General features: G+C 41.5%; 1 protein-coding gene across 1 annotated transcript in view; it reads right to left on the reverse strand.

Moving 5' to 3' along the window:
- The window catches only part of auts2a (activator of transcription and developmental regulator AUTS2 a), a 447,476-nt gene extending 437,621 nt beyond the window's left edge, over positions 1–9,855 (reverse strand). Inside the window, exons 1-2 of the mRNA XM_050040295.1 lie at positions 9,712–9,855; positions 6,714–7,454 (exon numbers count right to left, since the gene is read on the reverse strand). Coding sequence (XP_049896252.1) covers positions 6,714–7,001 — 288 coding nt within the window. The 5' untranslated portion in view covers positions 7,002–7,454; positions 9,712–9,855. The remainder of the gene's footprint in view (positions 1–6,713; positions 7,455–9,711) is intronic.
- Positions 9,856–13,524: the final 3,669 nt, after the last annotated feature.

Consider the following 13,524-nt stretch of genomic DNA (forward strand, 5'->3'; position numbering starts at 1 on the left):
CGTAGAATATGTACCAAACGCAACTTGAGTATCTAAAGAGCCTCATCATGGACGCTTGAGCCCTGAGACTGCAAAAAGAGAAATGCAAAGCTAAGATATCAGCATGCACATGAAAAGCAGGCCTGGGAGAAGTGTTGCTCCAGCACTGTGGTGACAGATGGAGAGCACTAGCATATACCTCCAGGGGTCTGACCTCATCAGAATTTAACTTTACCCAGACAGAAAAAGAGCCACTGGTGCTGTGATATGCTTGTGCATAGTTCCATATATACACCACATAGAGTCTTAACATTGTCGGGTAAAAGGAAACGGGAGTTAACACTGTAAAACAGGGCGGCAAAAGGGAAAGTCAGACCCACATCACCTCGATGTTACTCACAATGTGAAGAAACTGATGTAATGAAAATGATACTGAAAATATTGAATAAACAGAAATCCAATTATTAAATCTATGGAGTCAGTGAAATGCAAGAGAAGCTCCGACAAATCTGATGCTTAATTGAAGATTAAAGAGGGGAAAAATATCTCTCCAACGCTTCTGAGAAATGTTTAGTCTTCCTGATACAATCTCTTAAAAAGCTCTTCAATAAACGGTCATCTCAGAGTCATTACAAACACAAGGCAGTATTTAAAAGATTCTTCCGGGGAGTACTTAAACTTTATTAAACGTGGCTAATTTGACTTATTTCTATCTGTATCAGCAACTTCCTGATTAACCCCCAGTCATAATTTTAACACAGTCACATCTGAGAGCTGCCAAGAACAATATGTCTTCTATCGTTGGCCTGTGAGCAGCTATAATGAAAGTAAGTGGGGGGTCGAGTGGCTCGCTGAGGGGCACTTCAGAGGTAGTAACTGGGCTGGATCTCATTCTTATTCCAGGTCTACATCTTCCAAGACCGATAGAGACATTTGAGCCACTGACCTTTCAGTCACAAGCCTGACTCTTTGGCTTTTAGGATCCCGTAGCGATGTTTGATATCATTTCTCTGCTTTGTCACCTCGTTCTCTCAAACTAGGAGAGAAGACAGTTTTAACTTCATTAGCAGCTGCTCCTTTCTGAGCTGAAACTATTAGTCTGGAGTTGATTAGTCCGACACAAAACTCTTGTGCAACTATTTACAACAGGGCTCCAGACTGCAACCATTCAACCACATTTTGTTACCCTTTTTGGAGACTGTGCTAAATATTATAAATCGGAGCACCAGTGCGACCAATTCCAGGAGGAAGCAAGTGTGTGTTTTGCTCTCTCCTAGACTCTGCTCTTTTTGGCTGACTGTCTCCGACTTCAGCAGCTGTTGGTTCGACCACGCAGCTCTGAGTGACCGCTGGGTGACCACAGTCTTTTTCTCGGTCAGCCAAGCTCAATCAAATCCTGTCATGTGCTTGCTTGGGTTGTCAAGAGGCAGCATATTATGATGTTTCTGCATCAAGCTAGCTGTCACTTGCATCTCGGTGTTCGAACCAGCTGCTGCTAAAACTGGAGTGCCCATGTATTCTGACCTTTATGGTATATGCATTGAAACAGCCCAGGATACGCATGAGTTTAGGCACGTGTTTCAAAATAAGGTGTTAACACATATATGGGTATATGCTATTCTCTATTTCATTCAATTCAAAACACTTCATATGTCCCCAGGGAGCAATTTGCAGAGGCACGTTAAGCAGTAAGCAGCCAAATATAGTACATAAACACAAAAATAAGATAAGATGATAATAAAGATATTATCGGTGCAAAGTAGTAGGCAAAGTCTACAAGTAATATCACAGGGCTGCCCCTCGAAAGTCAAAGATTCGAATCAGTCAGAGATCCCTCAGTCGACTGAAATTGCTTCAAGGTGAGCAATCATTTTTGGGGTTTTGTGTTTTTTGTTTGTCAGTGTGCTGCACAGTGTACTTTTGGGGACATTTTGGTCCCTAGATTTTGCTGCAGAGTAAGTGCTCATGACTTTGATGCTACTCTTTGGCACACACAGCTGCGGACATGATGCAGCGGCACAGAGGAGGAGAAACTTCACATCGTAAGGCTCCGAGATAACATTATCTTCTTTCTTCTGCTTGGAAGTGTTGAATTTACAGCTCGCAGCAACTTAACATGACACAGTCTCTGGCTTTTGCTTGATATGTCGTGTCGGGAAAAAAATTTGTTGCACATTTTTGATCTGTCGTTTGCGCCGCTAGCTTGTTTACTATATTATGTGAATGTCTCTTTCAAACTCAACATCCCACTGAGCCCCGTTCAAACTTTAAAACTTTATATGGAAAAATCAAATCGTCGAATATTTGTCTAAAACGGCCAAATCTGATTCGACTGACATAATCTTGAGTCTGGCACAGCCCTAAAACTAAATATCTCTGGATTCTTGGCTGTTCACTGCACAAAACAAGATATGCAAAGATGTCGTCTTGGACTTTGAGGACTTTCTAGTATATTTCCAACAACACTGAGATCATCTGCTGCTGGTTTATTGGAGGTTCCCAGCAACAGCCGGAAGATGATCAGGATTGCAGTCTTTGTCAATGACACCCCAAAGCAATGGAACACACGACCTACAGATATCAGGGAAGCTAGCTCGCTAAATATTTTTAAAAGAAAGCTAAAAGTGTATCGTTCACTTTAGCCTTTAACTAGCTCTGACTTCCTGATACAGGTCTGACAGTCTTTCTTTTAATGCTCATGCTGCTACAACTCTTTAAAAATTTGACTTGATTTTATGGTTTATAGTTTTACAACTCTATGATTTTATGAATCAGTTCTATTTTATGTTCATTCTGTCTATTTTCATGTGAAGCACTCAGTGCTTTCACTGCCCTATGAACAAACTTTATCATTATCATTATTAGTATTTTTTAGACCAAACAATCAGTTAATTGAGGATATAATCAGCAGCCTAATGAAGCATGCAGTACAGTTTCGACCTTGGAACGACATGAATAAGGCTAAAAACTCTGAAGCGAGCTCAAGGCAGCAGGTGCACGGTGTTACACTACAGCAGGTTATCAACATGGAGGAAGGAGCTCTGTGGACATGGTCTTAGCCCAGATCCTACTGTCAGTGATTGTGTGTACAGGAATATGAATCACCAGCTTCTGTTATTAATGCCACCATTACATTTGGGACACGGGACAGCAAACTGCTTTATTTAAAGCTCACCGACAACTGTAAGAAGTAATACAATACAATATTGCCATCTCCTTTCACTTCCCCCGTGAGATGATACTGTATTAATAACTTCTGTCACAATATCATAGAAACCCTCCTGTGTGTACCCATTTGCACTCACACACAAACACAAGTATAATTCATTTTTCTCTTGCTCGTACATGAACTCTGTGCATTTTTATTACTCAGTAAAGCACTCTGTGACAAGATTGTTTTGTAAGGAGTGCCTTCTAAATCACTGTGATTTGATATTAATGTAATTTGATACTGCAATATGTTTTGATTTATTAGTGTGTTTTTCATGCGGTCGACTGCAGTAAAAGGCTGTTGTGTAGGGTAATAAAATGTCAAAAATCATTTCTGCAATATACATACAACTGTAAATAGCTTACAATCAGGATTTGTAAGGCAGCAGCAGCAGCATTTCCACCTTTTTTTAACTTCATTAAATGTTCATAAATTCGTAGATTTTATACGATATGTTGCAATTAAAGACCCTGAAATACTGACTAAAATATCTTAGTGCCAGTCAAATGTGTACTGACAAAAACAGGGGTTACTTTTCTAGGTAAAATGAGATCCATATAAAAGAGAGAAGCCAAAAAACTGGTGACACCTCAAACTGCAGAGACTATGATTAAGACACTGAAACGGGTAAGTGGCGGAGCAACCAACACGAGTTTAACAATGAAAATAAACTTAATAAAAATTCAATGCATCTCAAGCTAATTTATTTTACTTCCCACCCTTGATTTCTGAGTTGTCATCTAACCAGACACCCATACTCTGAATAGCAGCGCTTTCGCAGACTAACACAGAAAAGAATAATGGAAAGAACAACAGAAAGAACGTCAAACAAAACGAGGAGAAAGAGGAAGGACGAGCAGGCACAGCACTGTTGAACAGAGTCATTCGAAATAACACGGCACCCGAAAAAAGTCTTGATCTGACTAACAAAGGGATACAGTGAGGACGTGCTACTGTACGTATCCTTGAGATGGGTCACACCAGCGAACAAGAGATTAGAATCACACTGCATACATTAGAATGTGCAAGTCAGGCTGAGTTATCCGTGGACACCCCCCGAGTCTGACCTTGTGAAGATACAAACGACTTTCACATCCTGCTGAAACAAGATCAGATACTAAAGAGCTACAAAACGTATGCTGAAATATCTGATGCTTAATTAACAGCTGTAGTTTGGTAATGTTTCCTGTGAAATCAGCAGTACCTAGTAGTGATGGGAATCAAGAACCAGTTCAAGCTGATGACCTGTTCAAATTTGATCCATCGGAATCGTACACCTCCCATCTTATTGATTCTACCTTTAATTGATGTTGGCATGTTTTTTCTTTGCATTGCAAAACAATCATGTCAAACTCATGCTGCTGGAAAGCTGCGACAAGGAGTCATGGCGGTTATGGTATCATTTAAAATAAAGGCAAAAACACCAACAATATGCTGAAGCATCTTTCTACACACCATGGGCGTAAATTCTAGGAATGCAATGTATTTGACACTCTACACACAGGTGCCACTGCAACCGTCACATCTTACATGTACAAGTTCTGAACAACAACAGCAATGGAGGAGAAATATGGTAGTATACTGTACACTCACCAGCCACTTTATTAGGTACACCTGTTCAACTGCTCCTAAACGCAAATAACTAATCAGTCAATCACGTGGCAGCAACTCAGTGCATTTAGACATGTAGACATGGTCAAGACAACCTAATGAAGTTCAAACCGAGCATCAGAATGGGAAGAAAGGTGATTTAAGTGACTTTGAACGTAGCACAGTTGCATGTTGTATTTCAGAAAATGCTGATCTACTGGGATCAAATCATCTCAAACTGGTTTCTTGAACATGACAATGAGTTCACTGTACTCCAATGGCCTCCACAGTCACCAGATCTCAGTCCAATAGAGCACCTTTGGGATGTGGTGGAACGGGAGATTCTCATCATGGATGTGCAGCCGACAAATCTGTAGCAACTGTGTGATGTCATCATGTCAATATGGACCGAAATCTCTGAGGAACGTTCCAGCACCTTGTTGAATCTACATCACAAAGAATGAAGGCAGCTCTGAAAGCAAAAGGGGTCCAACCTGGTGCTAGCAAAGTGTACCTAATAAAAATTAATGTACGTTTCCTTTCATGAACCCACGTAGAGCGGCAAGTCCATCCTAACTCCCTACGTGCATCAGCTCTATTTCATCCAGCAAAGTACTCTACCTTGCGCCAATATTTTTACTACCCCAGATATTCCATATCACAGCAACCAGAGCATCTCAGCTAAAAAAAACTCTGCCTACAAAGTGCTCTCAAGCGCTCCCAGCTGGCCGTTTCCTGAAGCGCACCTAGTGTTTCAGCTAGAGGAAAAAAGCTCTGGTGGACACTTGTGCAAATATCCTCTCATTTCATCTACACCATGTTCAGACTCTCAGATAATAAAACAGTTGTGTTCACGCTGAAAACCTGTGTGTAGGCCAAGAATCAATAAGGGAATCGATAAAGAATCAGACTGATAAGCAGAGTCGATACGGCATTGCTATCACTAAAATCTTATCAATTCCCATCTCTAATACCTGACACACTGACACATAAAGACAGGAAACAATATAAAAGAAACACCTGAAAAATGAGTGGAAAAACACTGATGCAGGGGTCCAAGCAGTCTCTGAATAGTGTAGGAAAGAGTAGGAAAATGATGTGAATCATACGCTATGGCCTCCGCAGTCACCTAATGAACACCTGTGGGAGAGTTTGGACCGATGTGTTAGACAGCACTTTCCACCACCACAATCCAAACACCATATTAGGAAATAATGGTTCCAGAAACTTGTAGAATTTATGTCAAGGAGCACTGAAGCTGTTCTGAAGGCTCGTAGCGGTCCAACACCTTACGGAGAAACTTTCCCTTTAATGTGTCAACCATCTGTAAGTTACCATTATAGAAAAATATGACAGTGGTGCTGTATATATAACATGCTTGCTCGTGTAAGTCATAATTCAGAACTCCATCGTTGGAAGGCAGCCTGTGCCCAGTTTGCAGTCCAAGGAAAATGGATAGCCAGTGCCCAATAAATTACTCCCACTCTGAATAAACTGTTGTAACATAGATCAAATTGCTTTTTTACTCTGAAGCGTACAAAAGCACAACAGCCACTACAACCACAGCTGAACATCCCTCATCTGGTGCACGGCTTTGCTGGAAAACTCTTGTTGAAAACAAATCCAGAGCGGTGCACACAACAACAACAGCCTCTCAGTGACACAGATAGTAATCTCTGGCTGCAGCGCTACATTTAAAGCTACATCTGTTCAACTCCAGCTCACACAACAGCCAAATATGCAGGCAGCAGCCAAAACGCTGGGCCGGCCCAGTCGGAGAGGCGCACAATAATAAACACATCTTTACACAGCGTTAAGAGACTTTCAACTGGATTGTCATGCAAAAGCTCAACACACAGACACACACACACACACACACACACACACATATATATATATAAGGTTGAAGGGGCTAACCCTGTGGTTTACTCACCTCCAGAGCCTCCAGGGTCACAAACCCCGTGATGGAGAAGCCATCGATGATGTCCTCTTCAGCAGAAGTAGACTCCTTCCGCTTTCTCCGCGGGGGTCGAGGGCGGGATGAGGAGGGCTCCCTGTCGCCCTCCCGCTCTGAGTCGGAGGAGAAGCGAAAGACGGAGCCCTTGACATGGTTGTTCCTTATCCCATTTGATCTCCTGTCCCGATCCCTCACTGACCTTGACTTCCTCTTCTTGCGGAGGCCACTAGATCGAGGGCCATCCATGTCCTTCATGGGAAACATCCAGATAAACCCGCCTCTTACAGAAAAACAAACTCTTCAAGGGCCAAACACTGGCTCTGCTTGACCTCCACTCACGTGAAACCACCCTCCAAGGAGAATATCCGCAATATCCAAGCGAATTTTATTAACGTATTAGATCCAAGGTAACCATGTAATATCCAACAGATGAAGCCTTTTACAGGAAACACAAAACTGCATCGAGTCACTGAACCACGCTAGGTTCCAAGCAAAGATCCCCAAAGGCAGTCAATCAAATCCTTCAACAGAGGTGTAAAATGATCTATTAAACACGTTATCACCGAGCTGTCAATTCCACCAGAGGAAGAGCTTTTCAAGTTAAAGCAAATATCTGCTCAGTGAACATGTCCCGCCACGGTGAGTTGAGCAGGTGACGCCACATCTTTCTTCTCCAGGAACCTACTCCTCTTACCCAAGGTCAGCAAACTCTCCCTCCTGGAAGATAAAGACGGGGAGAGAGAAAGAGAGAGCACACATTTGTTCACTCAGCAAGTTCAACTGTGCATTTAGTCAATGAGCCATTTTCAGAAAAGGTGCGGTGTACTATACACACGGCCTTTGCCATTCTACATAATGCAAGATGAATGTTTTATTAGGGTGGCTACAGTCTCATCTGCTAAGTATACTGTGTTTTCTTTCGCTGCCAGGTCATTAAGCCCCGAGATGAGACGATTATGCGTTGTAAGTGCTCTTTCACTAGTGTCTCTGAAGCTTTTGCCAAGCTTGTAACCTAAACTGTCTTTTTAATGATTAAATTTCTTTAATTAATTACGTACCAGAATTTTTACTTTGCCACTTGGTGTCTAAAGCCTGTCAACATGAACTTGTTGTTGCTTTTGGCACGGGCACAGCTAGTTTTAAGTGGCGTACAGAGACTTTGAATAACTGCACAAATGCAAATATCAAGTGTGGCAATGTATCAGTACACAGGTCTGACTACTATAATTAAAAGTGGTTGCTCTTGTGCCTGAAATAAAGCCTTAAATACATCACCCATCATCATACTGTATTAAGAACAATTATTTGTCAGTAAATCTATCCTCCCTCTTTCGCTGGTGTTTTGTTGCATTAAATTAGAACAAACTTGTATGAAGGCATGGTACATTACAGTGGCATTCAAATCAATATTACATTAAGACATTAGAGATGTAGTTTCATTTTTATGCGTGGTGTAATACCTTCAATATCCAATTTAAAGACTAATATCTTAAAGACTTTTAAGCTGCCTACATATGGTATAAATGATCTGAGAGCTCTATTCAAATAAAACAATCCTGACTTGTAGACATTCCTCAATAGCTTCTCCAAATGAACAGATTAATTATGACAACCATCTCGTTTCTTCTAAAATATCACCTTGGACGTGACACCTCGCTCAAATATTCCACAAATCAAAAACAGCAATATTTCTCTCCCTTTCGTGAATGAAAGCAGGTCTAATTGAAGAGGGAGATGTCCTTGAGCTTTTACACACACTCTAAATGACTTCAAGACAAATGCCAAGACCCTTTCATAATGCCATCCTGCTCCTCACGATAAATCTTAACATGGCATACCTTCACTGTCTGACACTGAAGGCATCTGGCTGCTTAATGATATTAGGATGCAACATTCAACAGCTTGCAGTCTTATTCTGGATTGTTCTCAAGGCATAGCCTACAGTCTAGGCCTAAAGCCACTGGAAGTCACTCTGGCATTGTAGTCTAAAACACATATGGCTTCTCTATGTGTCCAGAATATCAATTCTCATCCATTACATCATAGAAATGGTATTCCATGTGGAAGAAAAACTGAATCAACAAACTGCAGGCTTTAACAAAGCCTCTCTCTGGATAACCATGCCTTTAAAAAAAATGCTGGTGGACATTTCAAACACAGAGAAATCGCACCTTTTCTGCATCAGCACACAAACCCAAAAGCAATCTAGCTCAGTCAACCACCATCTTCAACTTTACATTGTCTCCTTGGACACAGGTTGTCATGTAATGTGGCTCATCTGGATTCTGCAGCATGCATTTAGTCCCCAAATGCTCTGCTACACCCTGCAAAGTCACAAATGTTTCAAACATGCACAATTAGAGCCATTTAGAGAAATAAAATTGCTTATAATTAAATGGTCACATAACAAAGGCACATCCAACAAGCCAGCATGCCAACATTTAACTATGCAGCAACCATTCAAAATATTCCTGCCATGCAGACAGATGCCTCCAAAGAAAGGTAAATCCACCTTTACTGTAATAACGGTCCTAAAGCTTTTCCCCCAGTACCTATGCCTTTAACCTGATGCCCCGTGCCAGCACTCATCTAATGACACACACTGCACAAATAGCTCCCAAAATATCGCTTATTGGAGAAAAACTGGATCCTCGCACTCGCCCTGGCTTCCCTAGCTCAGTAAAAGACTCTTTCCCTTGTCTCCGCTCACAGTCCCTTTTTGTCTGCCTGTGCTGTCAGTACAGATCTCAGGCTCTGTAATCCAGTCCAGCCCACAACAGCAGCAGCGGACTGGCACTGCCTCCTGCTCTGCTCCGGCTCTCCAAGCTTCATTTTCCACTGTAAGACACACAACAAAAGCAAGCCTCTCTCTCTCTCTCCCTCTCTCTCTCTCTCTCTCTCTCTCTCTCCTCTCTTCTTCTCTTTTTTTTTTCTTTGCTCCAAGACACGTCATGCAAAACGAAGAAATGCAAACCCTTGCGAGTGAGGAGGGACCGTCCGGACAAGTTGCAGGCCTTCGGTCACTATTAAAAGATAACGCACAGGAAGGTTTGGAGCTGACAAAATAAATCCCGCAAAGGAAAACCATTGGGTATCTCCTCCTCCTCTCTCCCCAGATCCGAGCTTCAGGATCCCGGAGAAGGGGGACCGGGGCGCAGTGATACGGCGATGCCGCAGTGCCGCTTTACAGGCTGCACGCTTCCTCCTCGGCGCAAATAGTGCTGTCTCTGGAAATAATGGTAGGCTCCGACTTAGAATAACGACTCCCTGCTATCAGGAATATGTCGGAACACACACCTTGTGTTACTCTGGAATAAACATAAAACGCATTTTTCTGTTTGCCCTACATTTAATGGCAAAAAATCATTGTGAATATAAGTAGTGATAAGTTTGTGCATGGAATTGCTGTGGATAAAAACACTGCCACAGTGGTTTGTCATTACTTAATGAACCTCAGCTGTATCACAGCACAACAGCTGCTGGTAGAAATATGAATTTATTAGCTTAATTACTGAAACAAACAGGATATTCAAAAGTATGATAATAACACCTTCAAACAGGGCTCCCACAGTTTGTTGTGTGTAATAAAATTATTACAGTAATCTTCCATGGATAACCTTTCATTTAATGTAACATAACGGCAGATTTATTTTCTGTACCTACTGTAAGAAACAGGATATTTAAAAGTATGCTAATAACACCTTCAAAAGGGCTCCCACAGTTATGGAAACCCTGGAAAAGTCATGCATCTTCCAAGCCTGGAAAAGTCATGGAAATTTTGTTGTGTGTAATATAATTATTACAGTAATCTTCCATGGATAACCTTTCATTTAATGTAACATAACGGCAGATTTATTTTCTGTAGCTGTCGAGGTAGAAACTGGTAGAAAAAGATTTATTTACATCTCAGCAGTGTTTCACTTTATTGTTGAGCTTTCAGTGTATTCAACCTTCATCTGAGCATACACGAGGCAACAATGGACAGGCAGGTAAGAGTAAGCACTCTCAGTCTAATCAGTGGCAGTATGTGAAACACCTGTGCACTACACTGGTGGGAGTTGTAGTTGCTTTTTTTTCTAAAAGTAGTTAAAGGCAAATTGTGAGGCATACAAATGGGAGCTATACTTGTCTTGTCATACAGTACCAGAGCACAAAAAAAGGGGTGGAACACAGTGAATACAGAAAAACATATAACACATAATATCACAAAGCACCTTATGACAGTATCAAATTACAATTTCATTACATAGTGAATGGGGCTTTGAGAGGAATCAGGCGATCCCCAAATCAAAAGTAGAACCAAGGGTTATGAAAGAGTATCAGGTAAGATCATGGACGTTTCTCCATTTTCCCGCTGCGTACCCTCCATCTTTACGCACGCCAGCTAACTGATATTAGTCTGTGTTTGAAAAGAGTTTGAATCTGATAGACAGGGCAAGTGGGACAAGAAAAAAATTATATGAAAAGTCATGGAAAGGTTTTGAAATTTTGTCTTTGAAAATGTGTGGGAACCTTGTACAAAGCTGTTAAACAAGCTAATGCTGAGGAATTATTTTTTATGGAAAAGACACCATCACTCTTTGACATGTAGTCTACAGTGTTTCAGTTCTCTACCACGGTATGTTATTATCCAAGTCACTTATTAGGATATACATGGACGTCTGTAGGCTATATGCTAGCTCAGGTGTCTCATTATCATTTGGTTCATGATTTGCTTCAGGGGACACCCAGGGCCAACTAACACATCTCCCCATTCAACAAACACTGACAGAGAAGTCTGACCTTAGAGTACAGTAGCAATGAATAATAACACACAAAAAAAAGCATGGCGTATTTTCAGTGCACATGTATGTGACCTTAAGTCAGATGTATTCATTCAAACCCTGGCGATCAGACATTTACCTGCACCTGTGGGGTGTCACGTGCTCAATGCACTGCAAGCATATATCAAAAGAAATAACTGAATTCTTGCAGGACACAGTGATGGATTTGTAAATGCTTCACATTTGAGCCGACAAATAAGTGTAAAGTAAGGGTTCTGTAGCTGATGCATGACTGCTGCATGATTTATTGTATCGATATGGTGTTGCCCTTGAGAGGGAAACATGATTATGTAAGAGTGCAGTTACTCAAAATCCATAGAATCATTTGCCAGGACTAAACATATTCACACCATGCCGACTGTGCTGTTCAGTTCACTTTAAAGAGGAGGTCATTTTGCTTTAGTTTGTTCACTGTCATTCTTGAAAAGCAACGTTGATTCACAAAACCATGAGTGCTAGTGTCAGTTGTCTGTCTATTGCTGTGCAAATACAGTGGATGAAATGTACATTTGCTTTATACACACTTGCATATATGAACTGTTATTTGATAAACCAATTAGTGAATAAAAGGAAACTGTTTTGACACTTGATCAGTCAGGTTTGGCCTGGGGTCAGACAATAAAAAAGCAATTTGAAGATGCCACCTTGAGCATTTTTCACAATTTCCTGACATTTCACAGACTAAATGATGAAAGCTGTGGTAGGCAGAAATGTGGAAAGGGTAATGGCAGATTATGAAACTACAAATTATATCACCATTCCTGAAACGTTTCGCCAATACTGACATGTTTCATTTATTGTCAGACTCTCTGTTAGATTCTACTTTTAATAAGACCGTCTTCCTTTTTTGCATTGCTTTGCAGTGTAGGCAGTTGTTTCTAATGCTGGAATGGCAATGTCCTCTGCAGGATTCCCCACCATTTAATATCAGGATTTCACCGAATGGATGAATCATCTGCCTTTGTAGAACAGCCAATAGGAACACCATCTCTCTGAAATTACCTGTGATTGGCCAAAGTCTCCCATCACCGATTAGATTTTCTAAAGCCTGAAAACAGAGTCAAGAGGAGGTGCAGAAGTCTAGTTTTCTCTCAGACCACATGAATAACAGAGTGCTTAAAGGTTATTATGGTTTTGCCCAAAATAAAAGTGCCACCCCAGCTTTAATTGAAAAATAATTGCGAGATTAACTGATGATAAATATGATCAACTGCAGCCATATGTAGGTAGTTTCACAGTTTATACAGTTTGGGCTTTATCATCAGTACTGAGTGGATGCCTTGTCGCAGATGTCACTCCAGCATTACACCAACACATATTGATTTCTGAGTCCATTAATGCCCATGGGAGGAGCATTAACAACAATGTGAACACAACAGTGTGAATTGGTGTGGTAGCAGTGGTATCAATACTGATCATATGAAGTAGAGGCTGAAAGAGAAGGGCACTTAATAATAGCTTGTTGAGCATACTTTGTTGCCATAGCCTCATAACACTGATCAAATTTAAAGAGGGAGTGAAAAATGATGGTGCCACACCTCTCAGCGATTGTTTCAGTGTGCCAATGAACTGGGAGCCTCTGCGAACAGCAGACCATGGGTGGGCTGTGTATTTTTAGCCTGGTTTAATGATGCAGAGGCTGAGTGGTGTGGCTCAGAGCTCGCTAAAGTGCCTCAATTCCCAGAGCCCGGTGGAACAGAGACCCCACCGGCCTGTAAGAATAATGCCAGGGGATACACATGCACTTGACCCCGTCTCATCTTCCAAGAGGAGTGTCCTTGTGACAAAGTGGCATGGAAGGGGAAAGACGACAGCGAGGCAGCTAATTCAGCTCTCCCAGCCACCACTCATTAGGAGGGGAAGACAAATGTGCTGCCCTATCCTCCCCTCTGCCTCTCCATAATCAGCTTTAATTACACCTTCGCCCTAACTTTCTCTGCCTACACAACTTCATTCACTGTCAC

This window comes from Epinephelus moara, chromosome 3 (assembly GCF_006386435.1).
Source record: "Epinephelus moara isolate mb chromosome 3, YSFRI_EMoa_1.0, whole genome shotgun sequence".
In the NCBI taxonomy this organism is placed as follows: Eukaryota; Metazoa; Chordata; class Actinopteri; order Perciformes; family Serranidae; genus Epinephelus; species Epinephelus moara.